This window comes from Kogia breviceps, chromosome 6 (assembly GCF_026419965.1).
Source record: "Kogia breviceps isolate mKogBre1 chromosome 6, mKogBre1 haplotype 1, whole genome shotgun sequence".
In the NCBI taxonomy this organism is placed as follows: domain Eukaryota; kingdom Metazoa; phylum Chordata; class Mammalia; order Artiodactyla; family Physeteridae; genus Kogia; species Kogia breviceps.
Window position 1 is genome coordinate 10,812,811 of NC_081315.1, and position 21,676 is coordinate 10,834,486.

The 21,676-nt window shown below is 34.9% G+C and overlaps 1 protein-coding gene across 8 annotated transcripts in view; it reads left to right on the forward strand.

Annotated features, from left to right (window-relative positions):
• CCSER1 (coiled-coil serine rich protein 1) overlaps positions 1 to 21,676 on the forward strand; it is a 1,267,249-nt gene that overhangs the window by 971,107 nt on the left and 274,466 nt on the right. For 2 of the 8 annotated variants that reach the window (XM_059067341.2, XM_067035511.1), the window contains one exon: positions 19,598 to 19,643. The exons of the other annotated variants lie outside the window; for them this stretch is intronic. In XM_059067341.2, the coding sequence (XP_058923324.1) occupies positions 19,598 to 19,643 (46 nt within the window). The remainder of the gene's footprint in view (positions 1 to 19,597; positions 19,644 to 21,676) is intronic. 8 annotated transcript variants of the gene reach the window in all.

Genomic DNA, 21,676 nt, shown 5'->3' on the forward strand with positions numbered 1-21,676 from the left:
TGTGTTTTCTTAAGTGATAAAATGGAACTTGAAGAAATAAAAAAAGCAATGAAACCTATGTTGGATGAATGGTATTGGAAATTGTTACTGTTTCTTTTCCTCCCAAATCCTTAGCAATTTTAGACCATTGTGGTTAAAGGTAAAAAAGAAGTATCAAGTGAAGCAACAGCAGCATACTCCAAAATTGCATTTATACTTGGGAAAAATCCAAAGTAAAATATGCAATATCTCATTACTAGTAATGGCCATGGTGACATGTATAGAGAACATGTCTTCTGGTCATAATGCTGAGCACTTTAGATAGATTTGCTCCTTACGTTCTCCCAGCAAATCTGTGAAGTAAGCAAACCCATTACACTCATAGTGGAGAGAACACCAAAGCACTGAAGCAAAGAGGATTTGTCAAAAGTCACACAGCTAAAATAATGAAGGCAAAATTCAGGGCTGGAAGTCTGCCCCAGAGCCCATCACCATGGACACCATGCTATACTTCCTCAAGGAATAAAAATAATCCTGTTAAGCATTATGTGATTTTAAGATAAATATGGCCCAATGTTTGGTATATCATAAAGTAATTGATTAAGTAATCTACTCAGTAGGTCCTATGCCTGTACATTTGTGGGTTCTCACATAAATATTTGTCAGTATTCAAAATTACAAATTAAGTTCTGTTATTTAATTCAAGTGTGTTTATACGTAAACGTTACTCAATTATATTGATTTAATTTAATTAAAATAATGTAATATTATATATAATATGGTCATATGTACAATACAATGTTCAAACATAATGGTCATAATTTCAGTTGTAATTTATGAGAGGTTTTAATATAATGGGTATTGTCACTCGGCATTTACTGTCAATTCAGATCTTCCTTCTGATTTGTTTTCCTATTAATGACAGCATGATTTTTCAAGTCACCAAGGCCCAAACTTCAGAATTATCTTTGACCTCCATCTTTTCTTTGCCATCACGTCAAGCCAGTCACAGAATCTTATCAATTCTATCTTCTTCATTTTACCTAAATATTCCCTTTCCTACTGCCACTCCTAAATTTCAGGTCCTTATACATACGACTCATTTCAACTTTTCTTCTCAGCCTCATCTTCTCTTTCCTAATGCTTACCATACACTTCAGCCAAATATACCCCATTCCCCAAATATTCCTCTTCTCAACATCCTGCCTTTGTTCATGATAAACCGTCTCCTTTTCATTTATTTTTCTTACCCATTCTTGCACAAATCCTTCAAAATTTTGTCTAAATTACATTTTATAAAAAAAACAAGAATCGAACTTTGCTTTACAAGAAGAACTATAATAAGCCATTCTTAATCTGCTATTAATCCTTCAGCTAGATAAACTTTTCTCGAAACGGTACCTGCAGGGTATACCTCATTTCATTAAGTTCTCTTCTCTTTGCTGGCTATCCTACTTAATAGGTGAATACCTCACTTATTTTCACATTATATATTTGATCATTTTTGTTGTCTTTCTCCTATCATTAGAATCCACAATAAAATCCATGAGCACATAGATTTTTTGCAGTTTACTGCTGAATGCCTAATCTTCCCCAACGGTGCCTGTCATAGAGAAGCACAGAAAGTGTGTTCAGTTAATAAATGTCCAGTCAGAAAGAATCTCCTCTTTTATACCTTCTTACAGTACTTAACAAATCATAGATGTATTATTGTTATTTTTGCCATCTTGTTATTTTGTTATTTTTGTTAATATTTCTTAAACTAGCTTAAAAGAGATTTTCATAAACTTATTCATCACCTCTCCTAGTGCATTATTTGTAAAAAGCCCACAGTAAGAATTTTTAGTATGTGTTGCCTAAATGAGCTACTTTCATGTCATGGCAGTGATTAATAAATAGATATGTGATTTTAGTTTGACAAGTCCACATTTTCTATGTAATTCTTTATAAGCGTAAGAGTAGGTGAGTACTTTGTTTAAAAAATACCATAGTATACTTTCTTGAATTTTCTCCATTGCCTTTAAAATGTTATAGGTCAGTTGTTCCAAAAATATTTTAAAATGTATTTCTATTTTCTAATAATTTCAATATTTTATTAGAATAGCATATTTTAGGACCTTTAGGACCCAGACACATTAGTAAATAATACAAAAATAATATCTTCATTCCTGTTTACGTTGTTATAAAACTGTTATTTACCTTTGTGGATTTTTTTAAACCTCAAGGCAGAAATATAAAATAGGCAGTAATATCAATGTTTATATTAATAAGGCTTCTAGAATGTTAATGATCATATTAATAAGTACTCTAGAAGCACTCTGGCACATAGAAGTCAAGACCACACTTTCTAGAAACAGACCTCTGGGTTTAATGCCTTCCTCTACCACTGACTTTTCTAACTCAGTTTCTTCATATGAAAAAAGGAATAATTAACTTAGAGCTCTATTATTACCATAGAATTTGTTAGTCTATGTAAAGAACTTAAAACAGTGTCTCATGTGACAGACCTACATAAGTGCCTGCTAATATTATCATTATTGAGGGAATGTCACAGTTGATAGTGATTTTTCAGAAGTTCACGTATGGAATCATCACATTACAGAATGCTAAATTCCTTTTTGCATTCCCAGAGCAGATCCTTCACTCATAGGCAGACTCACAAAAAAAATGAGTTCATGAGCCTGATGTATAAATTTATAAATTATAAATGTATAAATCACAATTCTAATTTATCCATGTACAGTAAGAATGCTAACAGTACTAGGGAAGCAGATAAATTATTTAGCCTGTCCCCATGTGGGTGGCCCAAAGGAAGCCAAATTATAATCAAAATGGCTTAGTGAACATGTTAATTAAAGAAGGAATTGGTTGTTTGGTTTTGATATTAAGTGATATTATGCTAAAAATAAACCTGCCAGGCGGTATTCTTGGAGCTGAACATCCTCTCTAAGGAGGACGTCATGTCTTCCCCCATGCTATGTTTCCTGGCCTAAACAAACTCCGTTCTGGGTCACATAGTTTTTCATCAGGTATGTTAATATAGTCAATTGTGATATACTCCTAAAGGCCTAGAAATATTTTCTGTCACTTTTTGGAGAGTTTTCAATATTTCAGACTATCTCTACATTTTTTAAAATAAATTTATTTATTTGGCTGCGTTGGGTCTTTGTTGCTGTGCGCAGGATTTCTCTAGTTGTGGTAAGCGGGGGCTATCCTTTGTTGTGGTGCACAGGCTTCTCAGGGCTTGTCATTGCGGTGGCTTCTCTTGTTGTGGAGCTCTAGGTGCGCGGGCTTCAGTAGTTGTGACACATGGGCTCAGTAGTTGTGGCTTGCAGGCTCTAGAGCGCAGGCTCAGTAGTTGTGGTGCATGGGCTTAGTTGCTCCGCAGCATGTGAGATCTTCCCGAACCAGGGCTCAAACCCGTGTCCCCTGCATTAGCAGTCGTATTCTTTTTTTTTTTTTTTTTTTTTTGGTGGTACGCGGGCCTCTCACTGTTGTGTCCTCTCCCATTGCGGAGCACAGGCTCTGGACGTGCAGGCTCAGTGGCCATGGCTCAAGGGCCTAACCGCTCCGTGCCATGTGGGATCTTCCCGGACCGGGACACAAACCCGTGTCCCCTGCATCAGCAGGTGGACTCTCAACCACTGCACCGCCAGGGAAGCCCAGCAGTAGGATTCTTAACCACTGCGCCACCAGGGAAACCTTTTCTCTACATTTTAAAAGAGAATTCTTGTTTAAGTTCTTATGTGGGTAAAAACATCCCTGTAGCCCCCAAACTATTACCATTTACTATAGATAAAATGGTGAATACAATTATTATTAAAAACACACAACAGAAAAGAAGTATTGGTATGTACTTCGCAATATTATGTTAGAGGAAACAATTAACATTTTGTTCGCTCTTATTTTCTCTTAATAAATTTTGACGTGTCCCAAAATAGGCCGCTGATGCGCTGAAGTTAACAGAACACACAACCAAATATTTGTTTCATTTTTTCAGAAAGAAAACTCATATAGTAATTAATCCTAAACTGTTTTAACATCAATCTGAGCTTAACATAAATGATGCATTTTAATATTCATGGTTCACCTTGCCAACTTTGTTTGTATCATGTGGATTTAATAGTTTGAATAAACACTCACACACATACACATGCACACACACATATTTCTGAAAATCTAGAGCTATATCCCAGTGTAAAGCAGGCAGCTAAGCATATTTATTCCAAAGTGGTTAAATGGTCTCTAAAAATAAAACAAACAAACCAAAAGTTTTGAAAAAAGTATCTTATACAGAATAAAATACTTTCTAGAGACATCTACTATAAAACATTGTGCCTGTAGTCAACAATTACGTGATGTACACTTAAAATTTTTTAAGAAGTAGATCTCATGTGAAGTGTTTTTACCACAGTAAATTAAAGTTTTAAAAAAGAAAAAATAAAAAAGACTAAGGGCACATAATAAAAATAACCATTTTTGTGCTGTAACCTCACAGTGTGCCTAAATTTAGGTTTGGATATTTGTGAAGAAAACATTCAACTTGTTCTGAATAGAATGGTTCTCCTTAGTATTAAATGCCCACTGCAGAAAATGCAAACATTTCTTCTATATGAGCTGCAAATGTGCCAAGAGACCACAAGTAAAATATTTAGTGCTAACTTTAAGATGGAAATATGTCTTCCTTATTGAGCTATAACTTTACTCTGAGAAATATTTCTAGAAAGAAAAGATTTATTTTAATTTTTCTGATTTAACTGGAGCCTGTTCATGATTAATCATTTTGCTTTAGTGAGGCATAATTTTCCAAAAGAAAAAGAGGAAAGAAATAGGTGAGACTATCAGTGGGAAGTGAGACCTGGCACCCACTATTTTAAACTGTGTAACTCTCAATTATCGCTCTATTTTCTAGTGGACAATGCTATGACTGTTTAATTAATTTTACTACATTAAGTGTCAGTAATTCAGAATTGGTGATCATTTGGAGTCAGTTGAGTAGAAATATATTTTCTCACAGGCAAAAGTAGACCATACGTAGAATTTGTAATGCACTGATATCTACTGATTTCTACACTAAAGATAACCCTTTTAAAAACTTTGAATAACTAATGTTTGTGTACAATAAAATGCAATAAAATATAATTTAAAACAATTTTTGTCGGCAGTATTTTCTGGCAGTATCCTTGGGACAAAACGTCCTGTCCCTGGAAGGACCTCATCTCTTTTGCAAGGATATGCTTCCTGGGTTAACTCCCTTCTGCCTGGCACATGAAAATACATTACAAATAAGTTGAGTTAATATCAATGTTTAATAATAACTTGCATTTCTAAAGCACTTAATTTTGTTTTAACTAATGTCTCATATTGCATTTGATAATGGTTGTATCAATCCTGTGATCAAAATAATTATTATAATCCTTCCATTTAAGGTGAGGTTATTGAACCTTGAAGAGACTGTGATTATTCAAAATGATACAAATAATTAATTGTGCATATAAGTGACTGACTTCAGATTTCTTCATTGACAACTTATTATATGTCAGGCCCTATGCCAATAGGCAGAAATAAATCCATCATGTTTCTTTATAGAGCCCTTACTAAATACCAGACAATATTCTAAGTGCTTTACAAATATAATTTATTTAACAATTTACAGGTGAGAAAATGAGGCAGAGAGAGATTAAGTAAGCGGTCTAGGGTCACTAATGTATCGAGAAATAGAGCCAGGATAAGAACCCATGTATCCATAATTACAGTACTATGATTCTTCCCTTACATAGGTCTAGGAACCTGAGAACTATTACTGAAAATGATTTTAAATTCTGAAAACAGGATGCAAATGAAATCTAAGTTAAACTTGCTACAAAAATAATTATACATTGTAAATAAGAAAGAGGCTTGGGAAAATGAAGAAAAAAATGTAAGAAATTTAAAAAATATATGAGGAGAATTGAAAAGGAAAACAGCATTATTAAAAAGTTTAGATGGAAGCAAGATTCAAAGCCATCATGAGGGAAGTGAAATGTGCTATGAATGTTATCTTAAAGATACATATTCAAGGGACTTGGTGAATTCATTGGCATATGCCTTTATGTAAAAACAAAAATATGAGATAGCCTCATCCACCAGAGGACAGACAGCAGAAGGAAGGGCTACAGTCCTGCAGCCTGTGGAACAAAAACCACATTCACAGAAAGACAGACAAGATGAAAAGGCAGGGGGCTATGTATCAGATGAAGGAACAAGATAAAACCCCAGAAAAACAACTAAATGAAATGAACATAGGAAATCTTTCGGAAAAAGAATTCAGAATAATGATTGTGAAGATGATCGAGGACCTCAGAAAAAGAATGGAGGCAAAGATTGAGAAGATGCAAGAAATGTTTAACAAAGATCTAGAAGAATTAAAGAACAAATTAAAGAATTAAGGAACAAACAAACAGAGATGAACAACACACTAACTGAAATGAAAAATACGCTAGAAGGAATCAAGAGCAGAATAACTGAGGCAGAAGAACGGATAAGTGACCTGGAAGACAGAATGGTGGAATTCACTGCTGTGGAACAGAATAAAGAGAAAAGAATGAAAAGAAATGAAGACAGCCTAAGAGACCTCTGGGACAATATTAAATGCAACAACATTTGCATTATAGTTGTCCCAGAAGGAGAAGAGAGAGAGAAAGGACTCAAGAAAATATTTGCAGAGATTATAATCGAAAACTTCCCTAACATGGGAAAGGAAATAGCCACCCAAGTCCAGGAAGTGCAGAGAGTCTCATACAGGATAAACCCAAGGAGAAACACATCGAGACACATAGTAATCATATTGGCAAAAATTAAAGAAAAAGAAAAATTATTGAAAGCACCAAGGGTAAAACAACAAATAACATACAAGGGAACTCCCATAATGTTAAAAGCTGATTTCTCAGCAGAAACTCTACAAGCCAGAAGGGAGTGGCATGATATACTTAAAGTGATGAAAGGGAAGAACCTACAACCAAGATTACTCTACCCAGCGGGGATCTCATTCAGAGTCAATGGAGAAATCAAAAGCTTTACAGACAAGCAAAAGCTAAGAGAATTCAGCACCACCAAACCATCTCTACAACAAATGCTAAAAGAACTTCTCTAAGTGGGAAACACAAGAGTAGAAAACGACGTACAGAAACAAACCCAAAACAGTTAAGAAAATGGTCATAGGGACATACATATTGATATTACCTTAAACATGAATGGATTAAATGCTCCAACCAAAAGACACAGGCTTGCTGAATGGATACAAAAACAAGACCCATCTATATGCTGTCTACAGGAGATCCCCTTCAGACCTAGGGACACATTCAGACTGAAAGTGAGGTGATGGAAAAAGATATTCCATGCAAATGGAAATCAAAAGAAAGCTGGAGTAGCATTAGTCATATCAGATAAAATAGACTTTAAAATAGAGAACGTTACAAGAGACAAAGAAGGACACTACATAATGATCAAGGGATCAATACAAAAAGAAGATATAACAATTATAAACAAGTATGCACCCAACATAGGAGTGTCTCAATATATAAGGCAACTGCTAACAGCTATAAAAGAGGAAATCTACAGTAACAAAACAATAGTAGGGGACTTTAACACCTTACTTACACCACTGGACAGATCATCCAAACAGAAAATTAATAAGGAAACACAAGCTTTAAATGACACAATAGACCAGATAGATTTAATTGATATTATAGGACATTCCATCCAATAACAGCAGATTACAACTTCTTCTCAAGTGCGCATGGAACATTCTCCAGGATAGATCACATCCTGGCTCACAAATCAAGCCTCAGTAAATTTAAGAAAATTGAAATCATATCAAGCATCTTTTCTGTCCACAATGTTATGAGATTAGAAATCAATTACATGAAAAAAAAATATTGAGACACTTAATTTCTCAGTTTAGCTCAGCTTAGCACAACCCAAATCCCTATACCTTCAAAATCACTTGCTCTAGTAATTATTGACACTTAGGCTTTCTCCAAGTCATTTATGCTCTCTGGGCCTTTGTATCATCATCTGTTAAATGGGGATGATATTACCTAGCTCATGAGGATAGTCTAAGAAACAAATGAAGTGTCATATCTGAAAATACCTGAGATATGCAATATTCATACATATATGACAATGACATGTATATGTGTATTCAGAGAGACAGACCGGCTTGCTGCTTGCTCAAGGATATCCTAGACAAAAGGTAATCAAAGTAGCTATGCCTAAAGTTCAGCGGTTTGCCTCAAAAATTTGAGCACTCTGACATTGACAATTTTAGATGTTTATTTTGCTCAAAATATGACTTGTATGAGAATAAAGTGCTTGCATTTTCTACTTGCAACAGGCCAGGGGAGGTTAATTTTAATTATGATATTCTGCACTTAAATTTTTATAGCCTACTGCCAAATTTTAAAATTCAAGTTTATTCATTTTGCTCCATCTTCCTACAGTAAAATCTAAAAGTATTGATTTTCCTAAATAGATGTCACCTTAAAGTTATATTACAATGTGACTGCAAAATATTTCAGAGGACACTGGGTTCTGTAAAGTAACTGACCCACATTTTCATAGCTATTATCCTCGTGCACATCTCTGACAGAGTCCCTTAGCTATCTAACTTTGCTTCTACTACTTTTCTAGTTTATGAGCCAAGATGTTGTTTGATATATGTCAAAATAGTGCTAAATATTAGGCATTAGAAGATTCGTAAACTAATATCTGTAAAAAGAAAGGAGAAAACCCAGGGTACTTTGGTTTGAAAAGCAAAGTTTGATAAAAAAAAAAAAAATGGTAATGAGCGTTAAAATTGTAAAACCTTTTCAAAATTATATATAAATGCTAGAAAAATTCTCCTGGTTCCATATTAGGAGTTTCTAGAGATGAAGGCTACTTGTTTCTTAAACCTTAATATGTGTAAAATATAGACATGATATATTTTTTAAAAATCTGTGCTGGTTGTCAAAATAAAAGGAGAACTGGATCCAATTCAATCCATTTCACAAGCATATTTCTTATTTCCAGTATAGACTATAATTTTACTTTTTAAAATGTGGACAAATGAGGGAAACAGGGAAATAATTATACTACCATGTACCAAAACCATAAATATGCTCCCTGCTTATTTTAACAAACCACCAGGATGAAAAACTAATGAAGGGTGAGCAAGAGAGTATCTGCTAATTTTCCTAAAGCACATTTATATGGCATTTATAGAAGGTCTTCCTCAGGAGAGCGCAAATTATTTTTTTATTAACAAAGAGCTGTTAGGAAAAAGTGCTGCTTTTCTTATTTTTTGAGAATTTAAATGTTTCCCACAGTTTTATCATTTTAATACATAGTAGAAAAAAAAAAGAGTAGCTTGTGCAATAAATAAATTTTAGTTAACACATGTAGGTCATTTATAATGTTTCTAGTTTCTAGTATTTTAAAGGTGTAGGGAATTTTCTCAATAATAAATGGCTTTGTCTTATTGTTTATCTAAAATAATTCTAAAATAGCTTATTCTTTAATAAACAGAGTTTTCTGAAAAGAATTATCTAACTGTTCTCTCACCCTTAAAGTTTCCTTTATTCTCTGTTTTAAAAATCACAATCCTCGATATTTTCCCTATGAAAAACTCTCACACTGCAATTATGAGAACTATATTTTTAAAGCAAAAGAAACTTTGAAAATTTCATATCGCCATTGTTAGATTTAACGAGTTTGATCCCTGTTCATATCAGTGGCTATTGAGTGTAAAATCTCATGAATAGGAGGGTGAATCCTCGATTCATAAAGCGTTTTACTGATGTATTACAAAGAATATAATGTTTGTTTGAATGGATATATGCATTGTAATAGTCTTTTTGTACATTCATTTTTCTTTCTGCTGCTTGGCTAAAATGACTTAAAACAAAATTAGCTTTAATAGCGTGTAAACTGATATTTCTGGATTTTGATCTTACTAAATCCTGTTGCCTGAAAAAAAAAAAAATGCACAACCCAAAAACTGAGAATTGTGTTTTGTTCGGAGACCCATAAGAAAGAAATATGAATGTAATTTAATGACATTTCCTTAGAGATCGCAGTAGAATTTTCGGTAGCTACTGACTTCAACTTTTCACCCATGCGTGAAATGATAGATTAATTTTATTTACCAGATGCTAAAATCTGATATTGGTCTTTAAAATTACTCTTTTGGAATTGTGATTAATTTAGAACTTTTTCAGTAAAAATAAATTGTCTATTGAATATATTACTGAATATAGAAAACAATTAGACGGAAAATTAAACTATTGAATAAACTATGATTTCGTATATAATCATTAACTTTTGTATATTTAAATGTACAAAATCCTCATTAACTTACTAACAAGGATCTAATGTACCGTGAATTAGGAGAATTTTCCAGTTAATTGAAGATTATCATGTTAAGTATCAGAAAATTGTTTTGATAGCACATGCTCCTGTCACACTTTCTGCCTATCTTAGAAAATGGTTATTGAGCATAATTCCACATTCATGTGATCATTCCAGATCATTGGAGAGCACCACTTAACCTACTCACTGAATTAATTCAAATGTCACATTTCTTCTGGAAAGCTGTGATGCTGATGTGTGTCTCTCCTATTGGCCAGCTCACTTCTTTTCCGTGAATTGTTTGCCCCTAAACCTGTTTATTTTAGTTGCAATTGTTATTTTAAATATTATTGTTATTAGGTAAACTCGTTAAAAATTAGGCAAACAGATAAAACAGGCAAGTGAAAAGGATGAGCAAAGCAAGTTGAGTGTTTTAGAAAGTCTTGAAAATACAAAAAATTTAGGAGAAATGAGTAAATTCTTAGAAAAAAAATCAATATTCAGATTGCTTTGCAAGAAACTTTAACCTCTAAGGCCACTTTAAATTAACTTCAACTGGAATTTGAGGAAGATGCATTCCTGTGTGACTGTGCATGAAAGAGGAAGGAGAGTGACTTGAAGAACGCCCTCCCTCCCTCGAAGGCCTCAGTCCTGTATTAGAACATGGATGAATGAATGGATTTCCATGTGTTTTAAGTTAAAATGTTTAACATATGGAAATACATTTTTTGTGATTCTTGGTTTATAGACTTTTCTCCAGTAGCTGATCAACTAGTCCTGATTTTGCAAATCAGAGGGCATTGATTTAATGTATTTTATTATAGGTGGTAGCATAAGAAAGGCTATATTCTTTGGCTATGAAATAGTGCTATGATACAATATCTTCCTTACTATTTATGGACCATTTTACTTTCAGGTTCACATTTCTCTCATGCTTCTGAATATTTTGCACACTTGATTACAGGTAGTTGGAGTGTTATTGTACCTTCAGTATACGAACTTACTCAGGTATAGTTCACATTTAGCCAGTCAAGACATAAGCTTTACAGAATTATCTCCTTCCTCCCTGCATCCCACGGGCTACATATTTTTCAACTTTATGTTTTATTTAACAACCAGTCTGAATGTTAGTCAGGAAGATGATAAGCAGATACAAAGGAGTAGGTGAACGTAAGCTTGTAGCAAACCTGAGAGTTAAGCAAAGGTTTTGTTGTTGTTCTTGTTGTCTTGGGGTTTTTTGTTTGTTTTTTTAAAATTCTGCCATCACTGGAGAAGTACTAGAAGTTTTTGATGAGTACTTGTATATGTCAGGTACATGTTTTAGAATGATTAAATTATTCTCTTAGATGATTAATCTCGTAAATGAATCTGTTTTTCATTACTTTTTTGGATCCTCTCTTCTCTGTCTTTTTTCTGTTAAAAAGCATAGGGTGTATCATAATTGGTACCTATGTGTCAAGCGAGAAAATAATAAGTTTAAAGAGAATGTTTTATCTCTACCTCTATACAAACAAATTTTTTTTTTTTTTTTTTGCGGTACGCGGGCCTCTCACTGTTGTGGCCTCTCCCGTTGCGGAGCGTAGACTCCGGACGCGCAGGCTCAGCGGCCATGGCTTACGGGCCCAGCCGCTCTGAGGCACGTGGGATCCTCCCGGACCGGGGCACGAACCCGTGTCCCCCGCATCGGCAGGCGGACTCGCAACCACTGCGCCACCAGGGAAGCCCCAAACAAATTTTTAATAGGCTGTCCTTCGTATTAACTTATTTTCCCTACTTCTGTAGTGTGAAAGAGTACTGACATTGAAAAGATTTTAATTTCTATTGATAATAAATGAACACACTGCCAGAAAGAGGATCTAAAATAATTAGAGGAACATGTGTCAAGTCTTTCAGGCCCTCATATTAACACACAGTGCATGCTGCTTCTCATGTTTGCAAATGTCAACCATTTTAATGTGTCTTTTGGGAAATGGTTCTCTGTGTCAAAGGTGTATAATAAAAGAAAAGGGCTTAAGGCAATATTTAAGCAATGAAAGAAGCACAGGACATTTATGACTAGCTGGGAGGAACTGATTGCCTTTGGCTGTGCCTTGGGAAATCCGCAGGAAATACAGTAAGTTGTGATTACTGTTATAAGTTAAAATGACACAAAGCATAGAGAGGAATTTGTGTTTTCCTTATGGGTGACTGCATTTCATCTTCTCAATGTGCCATTAGAGTTCGTACCCACCCCTGTGTTTCTTACTGTAGTACTAGCAGGAGATGTGTTATTGAAAATTGCAGAAGAGTAACTTTCTAGAGAATTAATTTAAGAAAAGAAAAGAGAATTTAAAGCTAAGCTCATGTATAAGAAAACATATGTTATCACATACCTCAATTAAGTGTCTCTCATAAAACTAGTAGTATTTTAAATTAATGATATCAAAATTTGTACTGCCAATATTTGTTAAAGTATGTATGTTAAATTTATTATAATGTTTATAACTATGACAGTGTTAGAGGTAGGAATAAAAGAAAGGCATACATTTAATTATCTCTGTGCATTTTCACTGTGGTTACTTCCTTAATAGAAATAGAAATAGAAATGTTTAGATCTACTAGCATTATTTGGAGGCCATAAGATTTGTTCATCATTATGTTATAGGTTTTCATTTCTGAGTTTCCACCAAGCTGTTGAGAACGTAAAAGAAAGTATCTCACAAATCCCTGTTATGTTTTTTCTTTTATTTATTTAAAAAATGATTTCTTTTCCCCTTTATGGTAGTTAAGGGCTCTAACACCAAATCCTACTTACTTCATTGTCTCAGCTTTATTGCACTACCTTCGAATTTAAAACTTGGCAAAAGAATTATTCTAGAAATAGTTCTAAAATGCTAACAATGGATATTCAGTCTGATGATCACTATTTTTGGTCATGTAAAGAAAACAAACTGGGTACAAAAAGTGCAGTCTTTTTAAGGGCACTTTTGCCTTGTAAGTCCTGTATACTGCCTTTTTTGATAAATGAACAAGTAACTTTATCACTGTATGTCATCCAAGGTGGGAGATCAAGAACATGCCTTGGGTGGGTCTATGATACAAGAAGGATTTTAAAAGAGATAATATTTTAATATGTTCAACTTGGTTGTTTTAATGAAGGGTTAAAATAAATACCTAAATAAGAACAAAACTAGTAAAGTCATTTTTTGCATAAGTTAGGTACCTAAAATACACACACCTGAATAGTTTTCGATTTTAAGGAATTGCCAAGCATTCTACAATCTACATATTTCCTGAACTATTAACACATCTCTGTTAATTAGTCATTAAAGATAGTTCTGAGTGTTTATAAACTTGAAACATTACTCTTATAAGTTAAAATAGAAATTCCACCAAAAAGCCTGAAGGAATACAAAAATATTTCTGTGTTTATCAGAAATATTTGTTTTCATTTAAAATCACATTATTCCACAACATTTTAAATGGTTATATTAACTAAATCCTACTGTTTCCACATGTATGTACTGTGATGGGACCAAGGTCAAATTTTCCTTTTGTTCATAATCATTCTAGAAGTTGAGCATTCTTCTGCATATGCAAGTCTTAAACAAATCTAACTATTTTCTTAAACAACTAATTGTCTCTTAAACTATTTCATTACCAAGATAACTTTAACTTTATGAAGACCTAAGATAAAGCAATTAAAATTCTAATTTTCTAAAAATGTCATGGCCCCTTGGATTCTAATTATGTAATTTTAAATAATTTTATAGCTCTTTAATCTTTTATCTGCAATTTTGAGATCCCCCCAAAAAAACAAGCAGACAGAATCCCCTGAAAACCTAAAGTCTTTCTATGACTTATTTGGTAATCAAATCTGGCCTGATCTAAATTGACAAGAGACTGTTTATAATTTTCTAACTCATAGTGGGGTTATATTTTTGCTATAGAAATATTAATGTCTTTGATTACTCCAGCCTTAGACGTAGCTAGGAGTATTATTTTGCATATTCTGAATAATTCTGAATTCTGAAAAACACTGGGCCCAAGGCTTTTGGATAAAGGGTTATTTAAGAATCTTCTTACATTCAAATTTCCATTCCGTGTCTAGCACTGTTTTGCTCTTTGGTGTGAGTATCTGGGGCTAGTGAGTAAATTCTGAATTTTTATTGAATTATAGTTGAGATATCATTTTAACATTTTTCTCAGGTAAAAATGGTGTTAACTCTCACCCCAATCAGACTGTATGTTCCTCTTTTTGATATCTGTGTTCTGGACTACGCTTAAAATCTGTATTTACTAAATACTTCCAGAGGAATAAGAAGGTATTAAGGAAGTTCATCACTATTTGTGTGCGTGTGCTTTTTAAGGCATTTATTGCCTTTCCTTTATGGATTTCTGGTTTTTAATTTTTTCCCTGTTCCAAATATTGTGCTTATTTCAAGTCTTATTATAACTAAGGTGGTTTATAATGAAAATCAGCATATCCACATAATTCACAGAACAGCCTCTAAGTGTGTGGCTCTGTCCTCAAACCCACTTGATCAAGAGGCTAAGCAAGGGCTCAGTAAGCTCCTGGTTTGTGAGAGCCAAAGGGCTCAGTTCTGGGCGGGTCACTGTCACATCCTGGTTTTGTAATGGAAATTCATTACTTCTCCCTCTCGTTTGTGGGAATGGGAAAGATATTATTATCATATAGATATAATATCATGCACTTCAGATAATTTTGTCATTCATGATATAATAGTACATAGGAAATAAGTATAGGGAGTGCTATAAAGCACTGTAAAAAATAATGATATTCATGAACTATACTGTCTGTGTGAAAAAAAAGTCCGGGGTGAAGTAGTTCTCTGCTGGATTTTCTAAGCTCCTGAAATTAAATTTAACACTGGCTTGCTCTTTAACACTGGCCTTAGATGAATAAACTCAATATTTCGATTTGGATGTATTATTACATTTAATTATTTTTAAGTATTGCTTCAATTCATAGTTTCTAATTATAGATGGAATTTTTTTTTTTTTTTTTTTTGCGGTACGCGGGCCTCTCACTGCTGTGGCCTCTCCCGTTGCGGAGCACAGGCTCCGGACCCGCAGGCTCAGCGGCCATGGCTCACGGGCCCAGCTGCTCCGCGGCACGTGGGATCCTCCCGGACCGGGGCACGAACCCACGTCCCCTGCATCGGCAGGCGGACTCTCAACCACTGCGCCACCAGGGAAGCACTATAGATGGAATTTTTAATCAATTTTTTAGAAATAAAAGAGGTTAGAATGAAAATGATGTGGGAAACTAGGTAATGTAGGCTTAGTCATTATGTCTCCCTAAATATTTTTTTTTAACTGGTCCTGAATTGTTTATTCTAAGCAGTTTTCCTAAGCATAGTAACTTTTTGACAGTGCTTAGTTTTCCTCTGGTAATATCTGATCATTTGTTACCCCAACTCAAGCATTACTTGAAAAATAAAAAATTAAAATCTGTAACGTTTTCTCTCCTTTGCTTTTAACAGATACACATATATTCATTTCCAAAGCCAGGGTCCAATAAATAAAGACTTTGGAAATGTACTACATTGGATTTGGCATTTCATTAAAGATAATAAATGTGTCCATATTTGGTCTTTATGATGACGTATGATAGCATTTTTAATTGGAAAAGATTCTGTGGAGGTACAGCCACTTTGGAAGGCGGTTTGGCAGTTTCTTACAAAGTAAAACATACTCTTACTCTACAATCCAGCATCCTTGGTATTTACCCAAATGAGGGGAAAACTTACGTCACATAAAAACCTGCACACAGATGTTTATAGTACTTTTATTTATAATTTCCAAAATTTAGAAGCAACCAACATACCCTTCAGTAGGTGAATTGTGGTACATCCAGACAATGGAGTATGATTCAATGCTAAAAAGAAGTGAGCTATCAAGCCATGAAAAGACATGGGGGAAACTTAAATGCATGTTACAAAGTACAAGAAACCAATTTGAAAAGGCTACACACTGTATGATTCCAACTATATGACATTCTGGAAAAAGCAAAACTATGAGACAGTAAAAATATCCGTGGTTTTCAAGGGTTAGCAGGGAGGGAAGGATGAAATAGCAGAGCAGAGAGGATTTTTAGGAAAATTAAACTACTCCGTATGATACTATAACGGTAGATGCACGTCATTATAACTTTGGCAAAATCCGCTGAATACACACCACCAAGAGCGGACCCTAAGGTACACTACGGACTCCGGGTGACTGTGATCTGTCAGTGCAGGTTCATCAGTTATAGCAAGTGTACCATTGTGACGGATGGTGGATGATGGAAGAGGGTATGCGTGTCTGGGGGCGGGGGTTACAGAGGAACTCTGTACTTCTATTCCGGTTTGCTGTGAACCTGAAACGGCTCTAAAAAATGAAGTCGATTTTGTAAAATGATTCCATTGAGCATAAACGTAAAACTAAATTAAATGACTCCAAGAAGTGTAATGAAAAATACAAGGCACCTGTACAAAGTGCAATGAAAAGAAACTTGATGTAGAAATAGGCAAATTGAGGGGTGAGTTGTGATCTGGGGAGACAACCAGAGAATGTATGTATAACACATAATATCAAGTTTTTCATTGGAATTAAAGGAGACTCATACAATAAGTTGCTTGGGGCCAGTCTGATAAAAACTTAAAGCCACGGACTTCTTCTCCCTCAGAATTCTATTGAGTTTCTCTGCATTTAACCTAATCGTGACCCTCCCCATCAATTTTTGCCACAATTAGAAGTTTCAGAAATTAAGAGACTAGCTTCTCTACTCAGAGTATTATTAATATAGTACCTTCCCATAGTCTACATTTTGTTTGCATGGTCTGTTCTTGAGTTACTATAAGGAGTAAATTTGAATATCCATTTTCTCGAATTGTACAGCCAATAAAGATGCATCCTAACATATTGTAAACCCTGGACATATTTTTCTAGTATACAGGAAAATTAATGTGATTTTTAGTTTCTAATCTGAGATTCAATAATCCAGCTTTATAGGCAAAAAAATGAAGTTTTTTCTGTCACTTGGACTTGAGGCAGCTCATTAAAAATTCTAAAAGGTATAGAACAAAAATACAAAACATCGGGCTTCCCTGGTGGCGCAGTGGTTGAGAGTCTGCCTGCCGATGCAGGGGACGCGGGTTCGTGCCCCGGTCTGGGAAGATCCCACGTGCCGCGGAGCGGCCGGGCCTGTGAGCCATGGCCGCTGAGCCTGCGCGTCCGGAGCCTGTGCTTCTCAACGGGAGAGGCCACAACAGTGAGAGGCCCGCGTACCACAAAAAAGAAAAAAAAATACAAATTTCTCACAAGTGATGAATTTTTGCTACAAGCAATGATGGTTTTTTAAATCAACCTTTCATAGTGAATAATGATCTTGTGCTCTCGAGTCAAACCTATGTGTATATATCCTAGTTTGGGATCTGTGAGATTTAGGCAGATCTTAACTAGGATATATACCCATATCCAGATCTTTCTTGGATTCCTTTCCTTTTGAGTAACACAGATATAACATTATTTCATCTCAAAATGCAAAACTGGAACAGTAGTTAGAAGATTCTGACTTGCATTGTTCAATACTTGGGAGCAAATGGCTGTTGGGATTGGTGCTGACAGTTTATACTTGAGCCTCTATAGCAAGTTTCTGGAGTACTGTGCTTTCTTCTAAGTGGAGGTTGCAATCCTTTGATCAAATTAACTCACATAGCTCCATCCAGGCCAAAATTTATTTAAACCTACCCCAGGCCAATCCCAGTAGACCGTAGGAAAAGATCATGCTTCTTCCTAGGTAGATCCAGAGATGCAAACATATTCTTAGACAGAGAAAATTTAAGCAGGGGATTTGCCTGTCTTATTTATCATCCCACAACGCAAGCATACAGACACTTGACAAGATAGTTCCCTCTTTGGTATACCTTCATAGGAACCAAGTCTGTAATACTAGCGTTTGCTATTTTCTTTAGAAGAAAAATTCATTAAATGTCAGCAACAGGGATTATTTGGTAAATCCTCCATTTAAATTACTCAACCAGCTTTATTTTTAAAATTTTATTTTATAGTGGAGCATAGTTGATTTTCAACGTTGTGTTAGTTTCAGGTGTACAACAAAGTGATTCCATCACACATATACATGTATCTATTCTTTTTCAAAAATTCTTTTCCCATTTAGGTTATTACAGAATATTGAGCAGCATTCCCTGTACTATACAGTAGTAGCTCCTAGTTGGTTATCCATTTTAAATATAGCAGTGTGAGCTTTAAAAACTTGTGTAGCTCCTTAACTGCTTCTAAACTAAGTCTAAAGTTAATTCTGATGAGAGTTTTCTTATCAGAAAAAAATGGAAATAAAGGGAAAAATTTTTAACTACCTCAGGGTCTGTTGTGGAACTGAGATACTGCTTCTCATATACTAAACATAGGAGCTTCAGAATAAATGTTCAATAAATATTAGTTAATCTTTTTCAAATATTCTTGTCTTTTTTATATTTATAATGAACTCTTGATTTTCACAGAGATCTATATTTACCTAATATTCTAAAACTTCTCTTTGAGTATAGTATAATTTAATTTTCTGACAGAGATCAGTGCCAGGAATAAAAATATGCAACTTGAATTACGAAACGTCTTTGTACAGAATTTTATCAACTGGAGGGATATAGCAAAGTTGTTCTGACTTTGCTGTATATCGTGCAGAATTAATATTTTTATTTAATAACTTTTTCTTTCCGTTTGATTATGCTGTTTTTCAGTGATTAACTTTTATTGATGCACAGATTAGGGCCATGTTATTGAGGTCATTATTTTTCTATATAGTGTCTGAGGTAGAAAAAGAACAGAGCAAATACTAGTACACTGCTTAGTTTAAGACTTTGAGAAAATGTTTGCATCAGCTAAGGAATTGGTGCAAGGGAACCTACTTTTTAAGGAGGCCACTTCATAAATATCATGTGTGTTCTACTTTTCACAAAACTCCCTTCCTGTCAAATTTAGATGTTCCCATCTTTGACTGTAATTTTTATTTTCCTTTTTTATTTTAGTGTATTACAAATTTTTTTAAAACTTCCTACAAATAATTATTTTAATATATATGTCTGCCAAATGGAATAACTCAAAAGCCTTATTTAATAAAAGCCTCCTAAACCATCTTTATTTTGTGTTTCTTTTCATTTTCTTTACTCATTTCTACGGCATTTTCTACTGTTACTAATGATCAGCTGCTCCAGAGAAAAAGAAAAAAAATGTGTTTTATTTACAGGGCACAGCTTATGGAAGTGCTCCTCTACCTTCTCGCAGGCAATTATGTGAGTCTCTTATATTCAGCTCTGTGTCGTAAACATGACGATGTGTTTCTGTGCTGTAGCATGGCATGCTGATTGAGATCAAATGCCCTAATGCCATCCCCAGTGTTGTCTATTACCTACAATGTTTGTAGTAGATGGTTCCCTTTGCCTCTTCCTTACCTGTTTGTCATTATCCAGCCCATTTAAGAAAACTGCACTGCGATGTGGCCAGGTGTGTTGAGGCTTCAAGAATGGCTCAAAGTCTGGGGCAAGGATAGAAGTGGCTCTTACTTAAGTTTATTTTCACTTAGCAACAATGATAGCACGTTCTTTGTTAACCAAGTCAGTACGCTTTCTTAAATCCGAACTTCTTTTACAGACTTGTTCAAAGAGCCCTTGTGTCATACACAGCTGTGTTTTAGTCACAGCTAATGAGACCTCTTTCCTTGAGAAGGCAAAATCCATTAAAAGAAATCCTACTTCTAGTGAATTTAAAGCAAACTTGACTTTCCAAGCACTTCAGTTTATTTCTGAGTCATCATATTTAGAAAATTTGAAAATAATCTATAAATTTTTAGATAGAAATCCTGGATTTTACAACGTTGCTTAGCTGTATTATAAGTATACGCACCTCGCAGAGAGTCAGATATTTGCTCTTCAGCTCAGGAGATTTCTGTGACAGCTTGTCTGCTTTAACATGAACTTTTTGTCAATGAGAGATGTATATGTAAATTTAATATGTAGAATCTCCGGAGTGCCATCAGACTTTGAAAAAGAGCTATTTTCATTTCCATTTCCATCCATGACTTTTCTCGTCTCCCACACCAGCATCCATCAGAAAATCATGGTTGTTTACCTCCATTATAGACTGCTACAGCAATACACCGCGTGATTCTAATTGTTGTGCCTAGCAATAAATGCCAAGTAGATTCATCTTAATATGGTTTTAAAGGTGATTCAAAGGTACAGTCCTGTTTGCATAATGCTTTTCTTCACTATTGGCAAAAGAAATATATGATTTGATGACGTTCACTGAGAAGGATCTGTGAATCAATTACAAAAGACAAACAAACAAAAAACCTACAGCACCTTATACCATTATAAAGATGCTTAAGGAACAAACAGAAATATGCACTTTAGTACCTTCTTTTTCATGAAAGAGTGTTACACATTTGGATTCTTATGAATAAAGTTGTAGTGGAAAGAACCGCTCATGTGAATAGAAGATGGGATTTAGATATATTAAATATTCCTCTAAAGTTAAATAATCATCAACTGGTCTGAAACTATCCCTTGCTGTTATTTCGTTTTATCTATTTCTCTATCATCTAACTTTCTAAAATATACTGAAGGTGTGGTTTCTTTTATGTAGGTATTGGTACAGTATTATTACCAAACCAAACTTGGGTCCTCTAGCCCACGAGAGCAGTAAAACCAATCTACTGACACCGGCTTGTGGTGAAGGAAAGTACAACATTTATTGTAAGGCACTGTACAAGGAGTCCAGGTCAGCTAATGCTCAAAACGCCCAAACTCCCTGATGGGTTTCAGGGAAGCATTTTTAAAGGCAAGGTGAGGGAAGGTAGTTACAGGGTATGTGATCAGCTCGTGTACAATTCTCTGGTTCGTTGATGGTGAGGTAACAGGGTGGTGTCACCGGGGTAAACCTTATCAATCCTCAGCCTCCAGTAGGTCTGGGGGCTAAGTGCTCATGGTCATCATGTAGTTAACTTCTTCCATTTGGTGGGGTTTTTAGCATCTATGAGACAAGTCAGGAGTGTGTACCAGGCACTGCCATCTGTGTCCTTCAGGGAGGAACTAAAGATTCTGTGACTGCCACATGGCTGATTTACTGTTTAAATTCTTACCAATTCTCCTGGCCCAACTGCTATTTTTGTCACTACATGTTTATGTCCTTTCACTCATTAATTCTTGAGCCAGGCTTTTGTGACTCAGAGGAGGCCTGGGAAACTATAGCTTTTCTACACATAAGAGGCAAGCAGAGGACATGGGGGGGTGGGGTCTACCCTGGGAAGGCCCAATAGGGTCCCTGA